General features: G+C 35.1%; 1 protein-coding gene across 2 annotated transcripts in view; it reads left to right on the top strand.

The window, feature by feature from the left end:
* The window catches only part of ISPD (isoprenoid synthase domain containing), a 322,630-nt gene extending 301,500 nt beyond the window's left edge, over positions 1–21,130 (top strand). For both annotated transcript variants that reach the window (XM_025380089.1, XM_025380088.1), the window contains one exon: positions 20,745–21,130. In XM_025380089.1, the coding sequence (XP_025235874.1) occupies positions 20,745–20,849 (105 nt within the window). In that variant the 3' untranslated portion in view covers positions 20,850–21,130. The remainder of the gene's footprint in view (positions 1–20,744) is intronic.
* The last annotated feature ends 506 nt before the right edge of the window (positions 21,131–21,636 follow it).

The raw sequence follows: 21,636 nt of genomic DNA on the forward strand, positions 1-21,636 counted from the left end.
AAAAAAAAAAAAAAAAAAAAAAAAAAAAAAAAAAAAAAATCCAGAAGTGGGATTTCTGAATTACATGGTATTTCTAGTTTTAGATTTTGAGAAACAACCATACAGTTTCCCACAGTGTACTAATTCATATTCCTACCAACAGTGCACAAGAGTTTTTTTCTCCACATCCTGCCAACATTTCTTGTCTTTTACCTTCTTAGTAGTAGCCATTCTGACAGGCGTGAGATGATATCTTATTGTAGGTTAAATTTGCATTTCTCTAATGATTACAGATATTAAGCATTTTTTCATACACTTGTTGGCCATTTGTATTTTTTCTTTTGAGAAATGTGTATTCACGTCCCTTGCCGTTTTTAATTTTATTTTGTTTGTTTTGTTTTCTTGCCATTGGAATGTTTGAGCTACTTAAATATTTTAAATATTAACCTCTTATCGGGTATATGGCATGCACATATTTTCTCCCAATCTGTAGACTGTCTCTTCCTACTGTTGTTTCCTTTTGGGTTTGGTCTAATCACACTTGTCTACTTTAGCTTTTGTTCCCTGTACTAATGTAGTTAGATCTGAGAAATCATTGCCCATGTTGTGCAGTTTTTCTTCAGCCTTCTTCTAGTAGTTTTATAGCTTTTGGTCTTGTGTTTAAGTCTTTAGTCCATTTCAAGTTGATTTTTATATATGGTGTGAGATTAGAGCCCAATTTCATTCTTCTGAATGTGGATATCCAGGTTTCCCAGCACCATTTATTGAAAAAACTATCCATTTCACATTGTGTGTTCTTGGCACCTTTGTCAAAAATCAATAGACTGTATATGCATGTGTTCATTTCTGAGCTTTCTACTCTGTTTTGTTGGTCTTTGGGTATGTTTGTGTATGTCTCTCTCTCTCTCTCTCTCTAATCAGTACCATGCTGTTTTGATTACTATAGTTTTATAGTATAGTTTGAAATCAGGTATTGTGATGCCACCAGCTTTGTTCTTTTCACTCATGGCTGCCTTGGCTATTCAAGGTTTTTTACAGTTCCATATGAATTTAACAATATTTTTTATTTTTATGAAAAATGACTTTAGAATATTGATGGGAATTGCATTAAATTTATAGATTGCTTTGAGAAGGGGCATTTTAACAATACTAATTCTTCCAATATGTGAACATGAGATATCTTTCTATATATTTGTGTTGTCTTCAATTTTTTTTTATCAGTGTTTTACAGTTTTCACAATATAGGTTTTTACCTTCTTGATTAAATTTATTCCCAAATATTTTTACTGCTATCATGAATGTAATTGTCCTCTTGAGTTCCTTTTCACAGGTATGTTGCTAGTATATAGCAATGCTACTGAGTTTTGTGTATTGATTCTGTATTTTGCAACCTTATTGTATTTGTGTATTTTTTTCAAGTATTAACAGCTTTCTATATACATGAGATCATGTCATCTGCAAACAGTCAGAGTTTCACTTCTTTCTTTTCTATTTGGATGTCTTTTATTTATTTCTCTTGGCTAATTGCTCTGGGAGGGACTTCCAATATTGTATTAAATAGAAGTGGTAAGTGTGGGCATCTTTATCTTGTTTTGGAACTTATAGAAAGGCTTTCAGTTTTTCAGCATTAACTATACTGTTAGCTGTGGCATAATGTTTCTCATATATGACCTTTGCTGTATTGAAGTAAGTTTATTCTGTACCTAATGTGAGAGTTTTAACGTGAAAGGATGCTGAATTTTGTCAAGTGCTTTTCTTTTGCATCTGAATGAGATTATATGGTTTTGTCTTTCATTCTGTTAGTAATGATGTACAGCAATTGTTGATTTGTATATGTTAAATCATCCTTGCATCTGTCATAGTAGATTATCCTTTTGTTTTTCGGTTTGCTAGTATTTTGTTGATGACTTTTGCATCTATGTTTCTGAAAGATATTGGTCTGTAATTTTCTTTTCTTGTAGTGTGATGTTCTTGTAATACAGTTTATTTTCTTGTAGTTTTTTAAATATTTGGTAGAATTCAGCCACGAAACTCTCAGGTCCTAAACTTTTCTTTGGTGGGAGAGTTTTTATTTCTGATTCACTCTCCTAACTTGTTATTGGTCTGGTCTTATTTTCCATTTCTTCATTTCTTCATGGTTCAATTTTGGTAGTTTGTATTTATCTAGGAATTTATACATTTATTCTGGGTTACCCAATTAATTTACTTATAATTGTTTGAGATAGTCTCTTACTCTTTGTATTTTTGTGTTATCAGTTGTAATGTGTCCTTTTTCATTTATATTTTATTTGAGTCTTCTCTTTTCTCTTACTGTGCCTAAATATTTGTTAATTATCTTTCCCAAAAACCAACTCTTAGTTTTATTTGTGTTTTGTGTTGTCCTCTAATCTCTTTTATTTATTTTTGCTCTTATCTTTATTATTACCACTTTTTTCCTGCTAACTTAAGGCTGAGTTTTTTCTTTTTCTAGTTCCTTGAGATGTAACACTAGGTGTTTCCCTTGAAATGTTTTTTCTTTTTTTGATGTAGGCATTTATCATTACAAACTTTCTCCTAAGGCCTGCTGTTGTGTTCCCGTTTTTATTTGTCACAAAATATTTAACAAATTTTCCTTTTCTTTATTGATTTATTGGTCTTTTAGTAGCATATTGTTTAATTTTCATGTATTTATATTTTTTCCACCATTTCTCCTGTTATTGATGTCTAATTATATATTATACTATGTGGCAGAAAAGATACTTAATATAATTTTAATATCATAAATTTGCTGAGGCTTATTGTGTGCTCTAACATGTGAGATCTGTCCTGCAGAATATTTCATCTGCTTGAGAAGAATAAGTATTCTATTGCTGTTGGAAAGAATGTTCTGTATGAGTCTGTGAGGTCCATATGGCCTAAAGTATTGTTCAAGTACAACATATCCTTATTAATTTTCTGTCTGGATGATCTTTTCATTGTTGAAAGTGGGATATTGTTGTCCCCTGCAATTATTATATTCTAATATTTATCTCCTTTCAGATCTTTAATATTTGTTTTATATATTTAAGTGCTCTGTTGTTGGGTACATATATATTTATAATTGTTATATTCTGTGGACCTTTTTATTATTCAGAATATCCTTTGTCTCTTTATGCTGTATTTGGTGTAAAGTCTATTTTGTCTGATATAAGTATAGCTACCCTTGCTATCTTTTGGTTTCCCTTTGCATAAAATATCCTTTCCATCCCTTAATTTACAGTCTATGTGTGTCATTAAAAGTGAAGTAAGTCTCTAGTAGGCCTATAATTGGGCCTACTTGCTTTGTTACACATTTAGTGACTCTATGTCTCAGATAATTCAGTTCATTTACATTCTTGGTAATTATTGATAGGTAAGGATTTACTATTGCCATTTTTGTTGTTTTCTGTTATTTTGTAGATACTGTATTTTTTTCTTCTCTTGTGATTTAATGGTTTTCTGTGCTAGTATGCTTTGAATCTTTTTATTTTTGTTTTGTATTTCCACTAAATATTTTTTTCTTTGGGGTTACCATGAGGCTTATGTAGAACATCTTCTAACTGTCTATTTCACGTTATTTCAAAGTGAAAAACTAACTTTGATTGCATTTAACTCTACTTTGTACTTACCCTGTCCTCTACATTTCATATTTTTGATGTCAGAATTTTCATATTGTATAATATATATCCCTAACAATTTTAGCTATATTTATTAATAGTGTTTTTTAAACTCTCATACTAGTATAAAACCCTCATACTAGTCTTACCATCATTACAACTTCAGAGTATTATGAATATGACTGTTTTACTTACACGGTGTATTTTTTTTGCTTTTTTATGATTCATATTATTAATTAACAACTTTTTGTTTCAGTTTAAAAACTTGCTTTATCAGTTCCTATAAGGTGAGTATACCAGTGATGAACTCCCTTTGCTTTTATTTTATGAGAAACTTTTTGTTTCTCCTTCATTTCTGAAAGATAGCTTTGCTGAATAAAGTATTCTTTGTTATTTGTCTTTTTTTTTTTTTATTTAACACTTTGAATATATCATCCCACTTTCTCCTGGCATACAAGGTTTCTGCTGAGAAATCTGCTTATAGTCACATTGTCATTCATTTGTATGTTATATGTTTCTTACGTCTTGCTGCTTTCAGAATTTTATTTATTTTTTGATTTTGATAGTTCATTATGTGCCTTGATGAACTTCTTTCTGGGTTGCATTGATTAGAGACCTCTGTGCTTTCTGTCCTTGGCTGTTGGCATGCATCCCCAGAAAGACATTTCTCAGCCATTATTTCTTTGAATATGTTTCTTTTCTGGCCCTTCTGCTTTCTATTCCTTCTGCAGTTCCCCATTATGGAATGTTCGGTCCTTTGTTGCTGTCCCTTAATTCCTATAGGCCTTCATTCTTCTTTTGTGTTTTTTCCTCACTAACTATATAATTTTAAATGTCTGTCTTCCAACTAATTGATTCTTCTGCTTAATTGAATCTGTTGTTGAAGGATTCTTTTGAGTTTTTCAGATCAGTAATTGTATTTTTTATTTCTAAGGTTTTTATCTGATTTTTAAAAATTATTTTTATTGCTTTGTCAAGCTTATTTTTTGTTTTCCAAATTCCATGAAATTTCCTGTCTGTATATTCTTACAGTTCACTGAACTTTTTTGAGTATTATTCTGAATTCTCTTCATCAGTCATTTCATAAATGTACATTCCTTTGAGGTAGAAAATTGGAGCTTTATTACTTTCTTTAGAGGTGTCATGATTCCCTTATTCTTCGTAATTATTATGTCTTTGCATTGTCATCTGTACGTTTGAGACAGCAGCCCCCTCTTCTAGCCTAAGAGGTGTTCTTTGGCAGGGATAGATCTTCACTATTTAGCCTAGCCTGTGGTTCTGGAAGGGACAGTTGGTAACAACCCCAGACAGGTAGAACTTGTTCTGAGTTCTCTAGTTGACTGAGTCACTGCCTTTTGCTCAAATGTCAGGTGGGGCTACTGGTTGGGCTCTGCTGTCCAGTGGCTGGGGTCTGCTGTTAGGCATAGTTTCTGGCTGGATACTGTAGTAGCTTCTGGTCAGACTAGTCACAAGATATATTCCCTGGATGGCCAGTTCAACTCTTTGGGATCTATAGTTGGGCAAGGCTTCAGGCTGGACTCTAAGTTTAGGCAGAATTGCTGCTCAGGACAGGTCAGAAGAGAGGCTATACTCTTTAGAAATGCATGATTGACAATTGACTACCTGTCAAGGTGGAGCCGCAGGATGGGTCTTTTTGCAGAATTGAGTGGCTGTTTGCTCCGTGGTCAAGCAGGTCTAGCTCTTATGCTTCTCCAAATTTGTGGAAATGGGAAAGTTATTGGGTGGGCTTTTAGGCTGGTTGGAACCCCTGAGATTTACGTTCCACTGAGTGGAACAACTGAGATTTAGGCTGAGTAGAACCACTGCTTGACTTCCTGGGTCAAGCTGGCTACAGTTCTCTGAGATGTACAGAGGTGGAAGTCTTCCTGCCTGTGCAAAGTTGTTAGGAGGGCTTATTGGCTTACTGGAGCCACTGTTTGACTTTCTTGGTCAAACTGGTGTCATCCATTCATTTCTCTAAAATCTAAAGAAGTAGGATTCTTCTTTCCTGAATGGGGTCATTGGGTAGACTTTTTAGCTTCATAGAGCTGCTGCTTGGCTTCCTGGGTTAAGCGAATTTAGGCTCTTCATGTCTCTGAAATGGAAGGAAGTGGGCACCTTTCTGCCTGTACAGGATCTTTGGAGTGGTCTCTGAGATTGGGCAGGACAACTTATGATATCTAGGACTTAAGTTTTGTTGAACATCCCATCAGGTTTCTGAAGGCAACCAGCTCAGCTTTGTGGGCGTTGACTGGTATCTGTAATTGGATACCACAACTGGTAGGAACACAGAAGTACCACCAAGATCCATGACCTGATCACTAGGACCTCTGCCTCCTTTCTTTGTTTCTACCTGATCCCAAGTAGTCTAGCCATGGCATTTTCACTACTGTTTTCTATGAAATAATAAAACCAACGTGGGTTGTCTAGGAAGCATCCCAGAATGGTAGGGATGGGTATGACTGCCTCTATTTCACACCCCTGCCCTCAACTCATAGAAACTATGGGGGCCCAAGGAAATTCTTTTCATTTGGCATTGTGGCAACTTAAAGGAGCATGAGGGATGTCATAGTTGGAGTGAGACCATTCTTTTTACCTTTCTCATTGTAATTTCATTCATTTCTATGGACCACATTGGTGTCTTAGTCTTATTTCCAAGTGTTGGGGTTTTAAAAAAGATATTCTTCTAGTCTGTGAATAGTTGCTAGTTGAACTTTCTCTGGAGGGCAGTGGAGGAGAAGACTTCCCATTTTGCCATCTTGCTGACCTCACCCATTCTACACCTGTATGATGACTTCCACAATATCTGTTGTGTTTTATCTCCAGGATTCCCTTAGATTTTAAATTAATGCCTTGATTTTACTGTCATTGTTTTCACTGTTTTCTTCTGAGTTCTAGACATTTCAAGTATGTCTTCTATGTATATAATACAGCTTTGGTGATAAAGTAAGTTGTACACTACCTCTAATGAGAATTTTTCTTTTTTTCTTTTTTCTTTTTTTTTTTTTTAGATAGAATCTTGCTGTGTTGCCCAGGCTGGAGTGCAGTGGTGTGATCTTGGCTCACTGCAGCCTCCGCCTCCTGGGTTCAAGCAATTCTTCTGCCTCAGCCTCCTGAGTAGCTGGGACTACTAGCTAATTGTTTTGTGTTTTTAGTAGAGACGGGATTTCGTCACACTGGCCAGGATGGTCTTGATCTCCCGACCTCGTGATCCGCCCACCTCGGCCTCCCAGAGTGCTGGGATTACAGATGTGAGCCACCGTGCCTAGCCTCTAATGAGACTTTTAATTCAAAATACATTAAATATTCACATGAACTCTTCTGACACAGATTGTTCTTACTTTGTGCCCACCTCTATAGTTGAAACCTCTTCTTTAGTCTTCCTGAGACAGAAAATCAGAAAATATGTAACATGCTTTCCAATTTTACTCAAAAGCATCTTTTCAGGGAGACATTTAATTATAATGATTCTTAGAAGTTCTTTCCACCTGGAGAATTACTTCATCTATATGCTGATTTTTTTCTACCTCCCTATTGGGAAGAATCTCTATAGACAATAATTCTACCATCTGTGACTTCAAGAAAGGATTGCTTCTGCTCTGCATTCTAGGAGGGAGCTTTGCCAGGCTAGGATTTTGCTAACTAAGGCTGATAAAAATTGGCACTACTCTGTTCAGAACAGAAGTATTTTCCAGGTTGTAATTCATGGCCACCTTCTTGGAAGGAAATAATTCCTAATACAATGGTAAACAACTGTGAAATTTTGAGATTAACACTTTGGATACCAACTATCCACCTACTAACCAATATTCAAAAGCCTAATAGTTATTAACCAGGGGTCTTTTTCACTAGTCAAAAATATCCTTTAAATGATCCTTTTCTTTGCCCCATGTCTCTGCCAAGAAGATATGTTTGAATTGATCCATTTTATTCTTTTTTCCTTTGGTGTTAAGTTTATAATTTAAAATTTTGAAACTAAATTTTATGCAAAAAAATCTAACCAGTCTTTCTGCTTCATAAGAAATTATCAATATTATTCTACTGACACCTGGACCATTAACTGGAGAAGTTAAGCTTTCTATCCCTCCTATAAGTTAACATATGTTCTGGAAATTGTATCAGTTGCCTAACAACAGATTGTGTATAGCTTTCTATTTATGCATCCACTCCATTTAAGAGAATGCCTGCCTCATTGTCTGCCCTTATCCCCCAGACTTGGATGTGTTAGTGTAGATTTGTCAGTGTCCCTTATACTTACTTCTTAGACAGGGTGTTTTTTCATAGGAGGAAGAATCCTGGAGGTACAAATTCCTAATTTTTGACACCATTTCCAGTTCCCAAGTACAAATATAAGGTTTTTATTTTTATGGTGTTATTTTCATGACAACGTAGCCTTCATCTAAAACGTTTGATATTTCTTTTCTTAAAATTATACTTTAAGTTCTGGGATACATGTACAGAATGTTCAGATTTGTTACATAGGTATAAACGTGTCATGATGGTTTGCTGCTCCCATCAACCCATCATCTACATTAGGTATTTCTCCTAATGCTATCCCTCCCCTAGCCACCCACCCCCTGGCAGGCCCTGATGTGAGATGTTCCCCTTCCTGTGTCCAAGTGTCCTCATTGTTCAACTCCCACTTATGAGTGAGAACATGCAGTGTTCTGGTTTTCTCTTCCTGTATTAGTTTGTTGAGAATGATGGTTTCTGGCTTCATCCATATCCCTGCAAAGGACATAATAGCATTCTTTTTATGGCTGCATAGTATTCCATGGTGTATGTATGCCACATTTTCTTTATCCAGTCTATCATTGATGGGCATTTGAGTTGGTTACAAGTCTTTGCTATTGTGAACAGTGCTGCAGTAAATATATGTGTGCATCTGTCTTTATGGTAGAATGATTTATAATCCTTTGGGTATATACCCAGTAATGGAATTGCTGGATCAAATGGTATTTCTAGTTCTAGATACTTGAGGAATCACCAATGTCTTCCACAATGGCAGAACTAATTTACACACCTGTCAACAGTGTAAAAGCGTTCATATTTCTCCATACCCTCTCCAGCATCTGTTGTTTCCTGACTTTTTAGTGGTCGCCTTTCTAACTGGCATGAGATGTCATCTCATTGTGGTTTTGATTTGCATTTCTCTAATGACCAGTGATGAGCTTTTTTTTCATAAGTTTGTTGGTCTCATAAATGTCTTCTGTTGAGAAGTTATCTGTTCATATCCTTTGTCCACTTTTTGATGTGGTTGTTTGTTTTTTTCTTGTAAATTTGTTTAAGTTCCTTGTAGATTCTGGATATTAGCCCTTTGTCAGATGGATAGATGGCAAAAATTTTCTCCCATTCTGTAGGTTGCCTGTATATTTTGATGATCATTTCTGTTGCTGTGCAGAAGTGCTTTAATTAGATCCCATTTGTCAATTTTGTCTTTTGTTGCCATTGCTTTTGTTGTTTTAGTCATGAAGACTTTGCCCATGCCTGTGTCCTGAATGGTATTGCCTCGGTTTTCTTCTAGGATTTTTATGGTTTTAGGTCTTATATTGAAGTCTTTAATCCATCTTGAGTTAATTTTTGTATATGGTATAAGGAAGGAATCCAGTTTCAGTTTTCTGTATATGGATAGCCAGTTTTCCTAACACCATTTATTAAATAGGGAATTTATTAAATAGGGAATCCTTTCCCCATTGCTTGTTTTTGTCAGGTCGGTCAAAGATCAGATGGCTGTAGATGTGTGGTGTTATTTCTGAGGTTTCTGTTCTGTTCCATTGGTCTATATATCTGTTTTGGTACCAGTACCATGTTGTTTTGGTTGCTGTAGCCTTGTAATATAGTTTGAAGTCAGGTAGCATGATGCCTCCAGCTTTGTTCTTTTTGCTTAGGATTGTTTTGGCTCTATGGGCTCTTTTTTGGTTCCATATGAAATTTAAGGTAGTTTTTTTCTAATTATGTGAGAATATTCAATGGTAGCTTTAGGGGAATAGCATTGAATCTATAAATTACTTTGGACAGTAGGGCCATTTTCACGATAGTGATTCTTCCTATCTATGAGCATGGAATATTTTTTCATTTGTTTGTGTCCTCTCTTGTTTCCTTGAGCAGTGGATTGTAGTTCTCCTTGAAGAGGTCCTTCACATCCCTTGTGAGTTGTATTCCTAGGTATTTTATTCTCTTTGTAGCAATTGTGAATGGGAGTTAACTCATGATTTGGCTCTCTGTTTGCCTATTATTGGTGTGTAGGAATGCTAGTAATTATTGGTTTTGTATCCTGAGACTTTGCTCAATCCAGGAGCTGTTTTATTGAAAAGATTAACAAAATAGATAGACCACTAGCCAGACTAATAAAGAAGAAAAGTGAGAAGAATCATGCAGATGCAATAAAAATGATAAAGGGGATGTCACCCCTGATCCCACAGAAATATAAACTACTATCAGAGAATACTATAAACACACCTACACAAACTAGAAAATCTGGAAGAAATGGAAAAATTCCTGGACACATACACTCTCCCAAGACTAAACCAGGAAGAAGTTGAATCACTGAATAGCAAGTTCTGAAATTGAGACAATAATTATTAGCCTACCAATCAAAAAAACCCTGGGACCAGACTGATTCACAGCCGAATTCTACCAGAGGTACAAAGAGGAACTGGTACCATTAATCTGAAACTCTTGTAAACAATAAAAAAGAGGAATTCCTCCCTAACTGATTTTATGAGGCCAGCATCATCCTGATACCAACACCTGGCAGAGACACAACAAAAAAAGTTGTGTCTCAGGCCAATATCCCTGATGAACATCGATGCAAAAATCCTCAATAAAATACTGGCAAGCTGATTCCAGGAGCACAGGAAAAAGCTTTTCCACCATGATCAAACTGTCTTCATCCCTGGGATACAAGGCTGTTTCAACATACACAAATCAATAAACGTAATCCATCACATAAATAGAACCAATGACAAAAACGACATGATTATCTCAATAGATGCCAAAAAGGCCTTTGATAATATTCAACACCCCTTCCTGCTAAAAACACTCAATAAATTAGATGTTTATGGAACATATCTCAATAGATTCTGAAAAGGCCTTCGATAATATTCAACACCGCTTCATGCTAAAAACACTCAATAAACTAGTTGTTTATGGAATATATCTCAAAATAATAAGAGCTATGTATGACAGTCCCACAGCCAATATCATATTGAATGGGCAAAAGCTGTAAGCATTCCCCTTGAAAACTGGCACAAGACAAGGATGCCCTCTCTCACCACTCCTATTCAACACAGTGTTGGAAGTCTGGCCAGGGCAATCAGGCAAGAGAAAGAAATAAAGCATATTCAAATAGGAAGAGAGAAAGTCAAATTGTCTCTGTTTGCAGATTACATGATTGTATATTTAGAGAACCCCATTGTCTCAGCCTAAAACATTTGATATTTCAAAGATATCTTAAGGTCAGCTAAAAAGTCACTGCTTTATAAAGTTAATTAGCCAATTATTCTAACTAAAAAATATTTACCAAGTGCCTACTATGGACATAGTACTATGTTTGAGCTTAGAATTTGGAAGAGTTCTCTTTTAGTATCTTACGATTTAGCTGAGAAATTAAGTCCTGTAGATTGCAAACCAGATGAAAACATTAGGGATTTTGAGAAAAACTATGATAACATAAATTACTGATATGCAATAAAAAATAGATGACATCTTAAGAGGTAGTCATTACAGCTGGGTCTTTAAAAAATATGTGAATGAGCAAGACAGTTACTGGGAAACCATTTTTCTGGGGGCTGAAATAGTGATTATACTGGGATGGCAACAAAAGTGGATTCTGAAAGAATGAGAATTGCAGTTAGAAGGGTTGATTAGGTTGATCGTGGATGGCCTTGAAAGCTAAGAGGAGTAGCTGAAAATTTGGGTTTGATAGAGTGAAGGTAACTATTTTAGGGAGGTTGGAGCAGTAGCCAAAAACAGAGAGAAGTGCCAGTTAGAGCATCCTGGAGGAGTCCAGGCATAGGATGGTGTTAATGTAGCTTACAGTGGTTGAAGCATGACAGTAGAAAACTAGCAGGTGTTGGTAACTGCTGGGTGAGTTGTGTAGGATCAAAACATTTTTTGCTGATTAAAAAGGACATTGTATATGACACTGCTTTTTCAACTTTATTAAGTTGTGGAATTTACATTATGATTGATTTCAGAAAATAAAGTGTAACCGTGTCACAAGTCCCAGATCTAGAAATATTGGATGCAGTAATGAACTCTTTGTTCTTCAGGCCAGATGTCTGATGCCTTTTGGCTGTCTACATTTTTCCTCACTGCCGTCTGGCTCTGAGCACTTGTAGTTTGGGTCTTTCCAACTCTCTGTTCCTGCTCAGTAAAGTTTGGGTCTTTCCAACTCTCTCTTCCTATTCAGTAAAGTATCGGTGCTGCCTTACAGGGTTTTACTGAATTTTATTGACCAACCTTTCCCTCCCTTCTCTTTCCCTTTTTCCTTTCCTTTTCCCTTCCCTTCCCTCTTCCCTTCTCCTTCTGTTTTTCCTGCCCTTTTCCATCCCTCCTTTTTCCCTTCCCTTCCCTCTCCCTTCCCCTATTCTTCCTTTCCCTCCCCTTCCTGTTCCTTCATTTTTTCCTTTCTTTTCCTTTTTTTCTTTCCTTTTTTTCTGTCCCTCTCCCTCTCCCTCCTCTCCCTCTTGTCTTTTTTAAGAGATAGGGTCTTGCTCTGTCACCTAAGCTGGAGTGCAGTGGCACAGTCATTGCTCACTGCAGCCTTGAACTCCTGGGTTCAAGGGATCCTCCCCACTCAGCCACCTGAGTAGCTGGAACTACAGAGCTTAAGCCATGGCACCTGGCTTCCTGATCCTTTTTTCTTAATTATCTCTTTCCGAAATGGTTATTGAATTCCTCCTGTATTGTAAGGCCCTGTTTCTAGACACAGAAAATAAAAAAGACTAAAACTGTTGTGTGATGATTATGTTAATCAGTAAACCCAAGTGCCTTTTCATTAGTATTATCTAAGTTTTTGAGAGACATTTGTTTTCACTCACAGGAGCAAGAGGAAAATGTTTCTCATTCAGAGAGGGCTATTTTGTTTTTCTCACACTCAATAGGTGATCGCTTTTTCCTGCAGTTTTGGCAATTGACATACACTGAAAAGTTACTTTCATCTCCACTAGGGGACAGTGTATCACCGTTAAGTTTTTTCTTCCATATTGGCAAAATGTATACAAAAAGAAAATTTAGCTTCAAATTATTTTGATTTGATATTAATGGTCTTATAACAAGCTTGTTGAAGATTTAGTAAGTCTAACACTTGTGGTTTTTGTATATTGTATATGGTACAGAGATAGGGATGTGTATATTTATGACTAGATGTAAATATAGCTAGTACGCTTCTTTCGTGTTTGAAATTTTGTGACATTTAAATAATACTTTTTGCATAAGTTCACCAAAACAAGGATGGAAGATGGGTATTAATATCAAACTATAAGCAACCTGATTTTCAGGAGATTTTGTAACTCATGGAAATTGTAATTCAATTTTTAGGTATGGAATTTGCTGAGACAATGTAATGTTTACCCTTAAAGAAACATTGTGTAATCTCTTGAGACATCTAAAGCTTAAATACATATGCATACATTTTAACTTTATAGTTTTCCTTTTAGCAGAGTACATTGTGTTCTTTAGAAGCGATGTGTATAGAAGATAGATATCGCTAAGAGATTTCCTTTCAGCTTGTCCATAAAGATTTAGAGGACAATTACGTCATAGCTTTTCCTGCTATTCTTTGAGATGGTATTCCACCAAATCCACATAAATTTGATTCTAACAGCCTACTATAAATTTGTTTACACTTTTTAAATTCAAATGCTGATATTTGTGTAGTTCAGTTATGGGATTTAATGTTTTAAAATATACTTTTAAAAAAGGTTTGTCCATTTTAAGTACTCTGGGAATAGTTTCTCCCAAAATTATCCTTTGAGAAAATTGAAAATTGAAAGGGACTGTTAGTAAGTAAGGATTTGTGAGGACATGGGCATCATATAAAACTGACCACTTACACACTTGCAAGATGCTACGTATTAGTAATTTACTTCACTGCAGGCTTTCCTTGCTCAAATTTTGAGGTGGGAAGGGGAGAAGGATGTAAAAGAAGAGCCGCTATGAGTTAGGGGAGGTCCCACTGTCATTGCCAATCTTCTGTGAAAATAAATCTCCTAATTTCCCACAAATTTGCCAAAGGCTTAGGAGGCCCTTCAAAGTTTCATCAAGACTTCACTACTCTGCTAAAGATGCTGGATATAGTCATCATAAAAGAACCAACTCAACAACAAAAAGAGGCAAACACAGACAAAGATTGGCATGTGGGATTTTATTGACAAGACTTCATTACTATGGACTAAATTTAGAATTACCTTATATGTTTAAAAGATAATGGTAATTAGATCTCTTCTTTTGTGCATCTTTCACCCAAACATCGTGTATTTCATCCTAAACCTGAAATTATAGGTGACAGAGAAGTAGCTAAATATAAGTTTCTAGGTAAAACTCATGGTGAATTTTAATCCTAAATAATTCAGTTTGATGATTTAGAAAATTAAAAATACCTATTTTGTATTGCTATTTTTTTTGTCTTCTAATAGTCTTAAAATACAGCTATTATGAAACTATTTAAGATCTGTGTGAACAATTGTTACGTGCTGGGTAAAATTAAGTACACTTTTTTTTTGTTGTTACTACTTTTAGCTGGAATTTTAGATAATTTTCTTTATATCTAAGAAGAAAGCTAAGACTTTGTGAATTATTAATATGATTCCTTTAGGGGCCTTTTACTGAAGCCTTGAATTTTCAAGCAAAAGAGATTTTCTTTGTATAGATTTTGAAAAGATTTATGGAGAGAAATGTTCTCCCGGAATTTGGACAATGTTCAGTACTATTGATTTTCTATGACAACAAATCAAATTTAGCTCTGTGAATTTAGCAGTCTTAAAACTAAATTTTAAAATAATTTGTTTTTCCTCTGTGAATAAAATGTGTTCATTGTGGAAGTTTTGAAAATATAGCAAAGCAGAAAGAAAAAATAATATTGTCATAAAGCCATCATCCAAAAATAACTTCTGTCAACATGTTTATATTTTCCCTCCCAGTATTTTAAGAAAGCTGACTACTGAAGAGTGTACTATTTTTCTCCTTTTCAGCTGGTCTCTATTTTTGCTATAATATAGTTGTAACCAAGAAAAAGAGTGAAGCTGGATGTAATAGCTCACACCTATAAGCCTGGTACTTTGGGAGGATGAGGTAGGAGGATTGCTTGAGAGTAGGAGTTTGAGATCAACCTGGGCAATGTAGTGAGACCTTGTCTCTTCAAAAAATTAAATATTAGACATGGTGGCACATGCCTGTAGTACCAGCTACTCAGGAGCCTGAGGCAGGAGGATCACTTGAGCCCAGGAATTCGAGGCTGTGGTAAGCTGTGATTGTGCCACTGCACTCTACCCTGGACAACAAAATTTTCTTAAAAAAATTGACACTGTTATGAAGTGAACAAAATGATAAAACAAGCACACCGGCTATAACAATAATTTAGATTTAATAGAAAATGCAGACTTCAACACATTATATAGGATTCAATAGTTCTGTTTTTAAGTTGCACAAGTGTATGCTTTTTATTTTTATGTGTGGATATGTAAACATTGTTATGCAGTTTTATATCTTATGCTGTTTATGGCTGTTGAGCTGGAATCAAAGTAAACCAGTTCCAGATTTTTTTTTTTTTTTTTTTTTTGCTAGTTATAGATAGTAAATTAACTGCTGCTGAATGTAATCTCAGTGGTTTTCCTTCTTTACTTTTTAATCTGGAGATCGGGGTACCTACTTTTCTTGCAACACTTTTGTAAGACCTATCTTATCACATTGATATGCCACAAAAAAATAAGTCATATCTTTTGTTCCCAAAGTATTTCTTGTCCAATCTGGACTCATCTGTTTTTGCCACCTCTTTCTCTCATCCTTTGATTCCACTTCTTTTATGAATCATCTCGGCATTATTTAATGTTATCATGCTCTGAATTCCCTCATCTTTTTATGCCCAGAAATGGTGATACTGTCTACCTTCTCACTTTATACTTATTTGTGTTTATTACATCACATTACTTTTCTAGGAATGGGGTTGATGTTTCCTTTATCTTGTTTGTTTCATGAAAGCAAATATTCCCAAATGACTTGGCTGCTAGGATAGCCCACATGTGGTTTTCTAAATGTTCCAAACAGGTTTCCTAATGTTAAGGGGATTACCAATAGATAAGGTAGGAATAGAAAAATAGAATAGTAATATGATCATGAAGTATTAAAACGACTATAATACTAATTTGTCATTTTCTTCTCTCTGTGCTACAGGTCAAATGTTTTTTTACTGTCTTCAAGCTCCCTTATACTGTGTTCTGCACTCCCTGTTCATTATAAAACCAGTCCAATTAATTCTTAATTTCAAGGATTTTATAACTCAAATTCTCTTTATTATAGATTCTTTGTTGAAAATTTCCATTTTTCATCACCATTTTTATCTTTAGTTCTATTTTTTAATGTGTTAAGCATGGTTATTTTGAAATCCTTGCATACTGATTCCAATGTATGTCTCATTTCTGGGTCTGCTTAAATTATTTTTTCTCTTGATAATAGGTTTTTTTTTTTTTTTTTTCCTGAATCTTTGCTTTCTACGTCTTTGCTTATCTAGTGATCTTTGATGCCACGCTTTGAGTACAAACATTATAAAAGCTCTAGATTATTTTAATGTCCTCTAAGGAATATGAAATTTGTTCTAGCAAGCGGTTGTATTGCTGAATCAATTTGATCCTGTGGACATTGTTGACGCTTTTTTAGGGCAGGTTGGGTTCAGTCTTGCCTTATACCCAGGCTGTAGTCATGGCTTTTCAGACATCCCAGTGAAAGCCATGGATGTTCACCAAGGCCTCTTCATTCTAGCTGGACTCAAATGTAACCTCCTGTTCCTTGGCACAGTGGGGCCTCAAAAATCTCTCCTCAGCTCTCCAACTTTCCAGCAGTTATTCTCTGCTAGGCCTCGTTGAGTTCTTCCTTGGGCATGCACAGTTAGGAGCTGGCCAAGGACTGAAGGCATTTTTAGCAGATTTTTAGGAGTTCTCAGCAATTCCTTCCTGTCAGGGACGCTGCCTGCAGAAATACAAGCCACTCTGACAGCTTTAAATTGTTATCTATGTCTTTTCTACCCAGAGAGATTGCTATGCTCTCCTTGGGTTCTGTTTTTCTTCTGTGTAGATTGCAAAAATGCTCTCAGCATGACAGCTGGGGAGAATGTTAGGAGGCTCTTCTTTCAAGGATTATAGACAGGCATATGTTACTGTCCAAAACCTGCAAAAAATATTCTCACATAACTTTTCCAGACTTAATGGCTATATATGGTGTGAGGGAGATATGTACTACTCTGTCATAGCTGAAATTAGTTTACTTCATAAAGGTAATAATTCCAACTGCGATTGTTATTGAATATTTACTAGGTACCAGTGTTTTACATGTCTTATCTAAATTCCCACAAAAAATGTTATCCCATTTTTAGATGAAAAAATGGAGAGCTATACAACTTCAGCAGTTTGCTCAAAGATCACTTAAGTTGTCAAAGCTGTATATAAATAGCAGCAGTCTGACTTCCCAACTGCATAGTTTATTAAAGGAATACTGTACATTTTTCAAGGAATATACAAATGGGCCAATGTGCAAAAATAAATTACCTTTGTAACTCAGGTTTTGTAATCCAGCACATAACATTTGTAAATGGTCATCAATTAAAAAATGCCTTTTTGAAGGGAATATGCTTCAGTTTATAGACATACAGAAAAATTTAGAGGATGCTGCAGAAAGTTCCAGCTTCTCCCATTATTAATATGATATGTTTGTTACAGTTTATGTACCAACATTTATGTATTGTTATTAACAAAGTCCACAGTTTAGTCAGATTTCCATAGTTCTACCTAATTTGTTTTTCTGTTCCAGTACCCCATGTTACTTTTAGTTCTCTTCAGGCATCTCTTGGCTGTGACAGTTTCTCACACTTTCCTTGTTTTTTGATGACCTGTACAGTTTTGAGGAGCACTTGTCAGGTATATTGTAGAATGTCCCTCCAATAGGAACTTTTCTGATGTCTTTCTCATGATTAGCCTGGAGGTACAGGTTTTTGGGAGGAAGCCCACAGACATAAATGTCATTTTCACATAATTTAAAGAGTGTATACTATCAGCATGATTTTTCACTGTTCATATTGACCCTGCTTACCTGAGTTTAATAAACATTTAAAATGTTTATAATATTTGGAACTCACAAAGTAATGTGTGTGTGTACATATATACACACACACACACATTTATGTATGTGAATAATAAAATGATCTCCTGTATTGCACCTCTGCTTCCCACTCTCCCCAAGCATTTTTTTTGTATATTTGCTGGAGGCAAGAAGTGCTTTTATAAGATATATTGGGTTTGCAGTTTTTTCCTGTGTTAATACTGTTCTAGAGATATGAAATTTTGAGATTAGTTTGAAATCCATGAATTGTGTGACTATCTAATCTTTCCACATACTAGAGTTTCCTGAATATATGTGTGTCTAACCATCTTAATCAGTTTTTAAATTTCCATGTTTCTTAAGGGTAGAATGATCAAATGAGTTTAGGCAGAGAGGGAAAACAAATGTTCAGTAGAATGACATAGTTTCTTGTCCTTCAATTCTAATCTTTCAAAATGAAGCCTGTAAAAAATTGAAGAAGTAAATTAATCTTTAAAAGGACATCTTAAATTCTTTACCAAAAATATGTACATTATGGAGATATCAAAATGAACATAGATGATTTATTGTAAGATATAGAAATGTGATTTTTCTAGCCCTGGGATCTTAAACAGTTTTTCCTTAATTTCTTCATTTGTTACTGTGCTGCCTTCATTATAACAAGTATAAACTGGTTTCAACAGGGCGATAGAGACAGACTTGTTCTGTTTATTTTTGAAAGAGGAACCTTAATTATCATCTGTGTTATGTCTCAATTTAATAAATGAGACTTAGGAATAGATGTGTATTATAGACCCTGCAGCACTGTAATTAATTGATCATTAAGAATGACAAATACATATCAATAGTTGGTTTGTATTTGCTCATTTTAGAATATTTATATGTTTATGAATGATGTGACACAGATGAAATCTACTCTTATATAAATCAATCGTATTTTAAGCCCAAACATACATAGTTTTATGATTTGTTTAGATGTGGTTTAGGTACTGTGATATTCTGGAAACCAAAATGGCATTTGAATCCAATTTTAAAATGTCATATAAAACTCGCTTTCAAGAAGCAAAGCAGCTGACATTCAGCATCTTGCAGATCTTTTCCAGCTCTATCCCTTAGAACACAATCGGAGAAATTGATAGAAAAGAGCACTTTAAGCAGAGATGGCCTCTCACCATCATCCTCATAGCTGAGGAACCCAGACACAGGGTGGTGGGAGCATGTAGTAGTTGTGGTGAGGCTTCAATAACATATTTATTTTGTACTATTGCCAGGCTTTAGGCTAAATATGCAAATAGGAGAAAACAAAGTAAGCAATTGTAGTTAGTGTTAACAACTGAGCTCAACTAAAAGGGTGATATGTCTATCATAGTCAGAACCTCTTTTGCTTTGAATTTGTTATAATTTATGGAGTGCTACCATGTGTTAGGCATTGAGAAAAGTGTTCCATATTCAAAGATAAAATGAAAAAATCTTTACATCAAAAAACGCATCATCTGGTAAAGTAGATGGTCAACTAAAAAAGACTATTAAAATTTAGTGTGCTAGAGGAATTCACAGCTGTGGAAACATATAGTCACTTCACCCAAATTGGACTGGAGGATAGGAGTCAGGGTAGATTTCAAGAATCTCTGATACCTAGGTTGAACCGTGAAGAGTAATTAGGGTCAGATAAGCTAGAAAGGGTGTGGGAAAACTTTTCTGGCAAAGGAATTAGCTGGCCCAAAAAGATTCAAGCTCAGAAAAATAGCTTGTTTGCACAATCTTAAGCAGTTCTATGTGGCTTGGAGAATTGAGCAATTTTAGGGGAATATCAAGAAGAGGCCAAGAGGATAAGAGACATTTTATTATCAGGTAAAGAGATCAGACTTTATCCTGAGGTTTAAAAATGATCTTCAAAGGATTTTAGTCAGGATACTGATGTGATCAGATCTATATTTTAAAGTAAGTATTTTGACTTCCCTGTGGGAAATGGAGTATAAGAGGGTAAGACTTTAGAGGGACTATCTGTGTGAATATTCCAGTTATTGAGGACAGAAGGTGCTATGCTGGCAGTGGCAGTTTGAGCAGCCTTATCCTTAATGCCTTATCCCAATGTATATGGATGCAAGAAACAAGAGGAAGGAGCTACAGTAGATCCTAGTGATATACTGGATATTGGGTTAAGGCATTAAGGATGATTCTGGAGTTCAGAGACTGGTTACCACATCCTGTTTTAACAGATAGCACAATTCACAACACAGAGACCTGAAAGATATTGATTCTGTTTCTATTTTCCCTTCACATTATAATCTCCTCATTATAAATAATTAGAATAAATGGATTCTTACAGGCAATATGATTTCAAAGGCAAAACCACTTTTTAGCAACTTGTGAAGTAACTCATTTCTTGAATTTTCTCTATTCTTACTTTACAAACAGCAAGCAGGGTTTTTCCCCCCATACCAGTACTCACAAACAGTTCCTAACAAAGTTGGAGAACACTCAGAAAAACAAGATGAAGAAAAGGATTGCATCATTGATGAAATATTCACACTTCAGTGAAGAGCCAAAGGTTGTCAGAAATTGGATTAAGGGAAAATAATCTTTTCTTTCTGTTAGCATTTGAAATTGTGTCGTGTTTTTCCTTGTATCTTAAGCAAATATTTTTTGGTCTCTAATGAAAAGTGTTTGTGAAAGTATTTCCTCTTTATTTGGGAACTGTGTCCATGACAGTGGCTAGAGTCTGAGTTTCTAAAATGCCGAATCTGGATAGCAGCAGATTTTGAAAAGTGACTTTTTTTCAAATTTAACACATGGCATATTTTTTTTCTAAAATATTATTGTTTTATCCTTTCTTTTCAGGATGAACAGAAGCTACAGGAGAGTTTAAGGCAAGGTGCTATCATTATTGCTTCATTAGTCAAGGAAAGAAATTCTGGACTCATTGGTCAGCTTCTGATAGCATGAAGAACACAGAAAATTACCTACTTTCTAAAACATCTACTTGAGTATCTTTATTGTGCTTTATGCCCCCACTACTGTGTGTGGTAGAATGTTTCAATTGTCTTTTATATCTTCTCTATGTAGGATGTGATGCTTAGATTATAAAGCAGATTAATGTTTATATTTATGAAATAAAGAATACTTTTGTGTATGACAAATATTAATTGCCTGAACCGGAAAAAAATAGTAGATAAGTGGAAAATAATAGCCTTCAAATGAATCTTTCCACAGAGACATGAAAGGTCAAATAGAAATAATGATGGGTGAGCTATGCTTTCAAGGAATGGGAATTTAGAAAACTTCAGCTATTATCCTAACTGATAATTAACAATTCACACTATTATGAAGCTAATGGATAAACTTCAGAATTGTTCTCACTTGTGTAATTGTCCTGTCACCAGGTGATATTTTGTCTTTTTGTCTTGTGTTAAAAATTTCTACACCTTAGTAAAAAAGGGTGAGGGGGAGGGCCAGGGAACGGAACTGTTTGTTTCTAGTGTTTTCCCCATTTGCCACGTATTACTCAAGATCTCTAAAAGAGATGTCATCTCCTTCTTTTCTGTTTTTAAATTGTATGTTATTCTTGGTTTGCGAACTATAATTATGACTTACATTATTTTAAAGGGTCTCTAGTTTTCTGAATGAACTTAAAAGTGTCTGGAAAGTTTCGTAAGTGATTTTGGTCAGTTCCTGGTTAGTTATCTTCCAGGTAGAGAATCTATTGTACATCATAGAGTTAAATTAGTTATTT

Source organism: Theropithecus gelada, chromosome 3, assembly GCF_003255815.1.
Source record: "Theropithecus gelada isolate Dixy chromosome 3, Tgel_1.0, whole genome shotgun sequence".
In the NCBI taxonomy this organism is placed as follows: domain Eukaryota; kingdom Metazoa; phylum Chordata; class Mammalia; order Primates; family Cercopithecidae; genus Theropithecus; species Theropithecus gelada.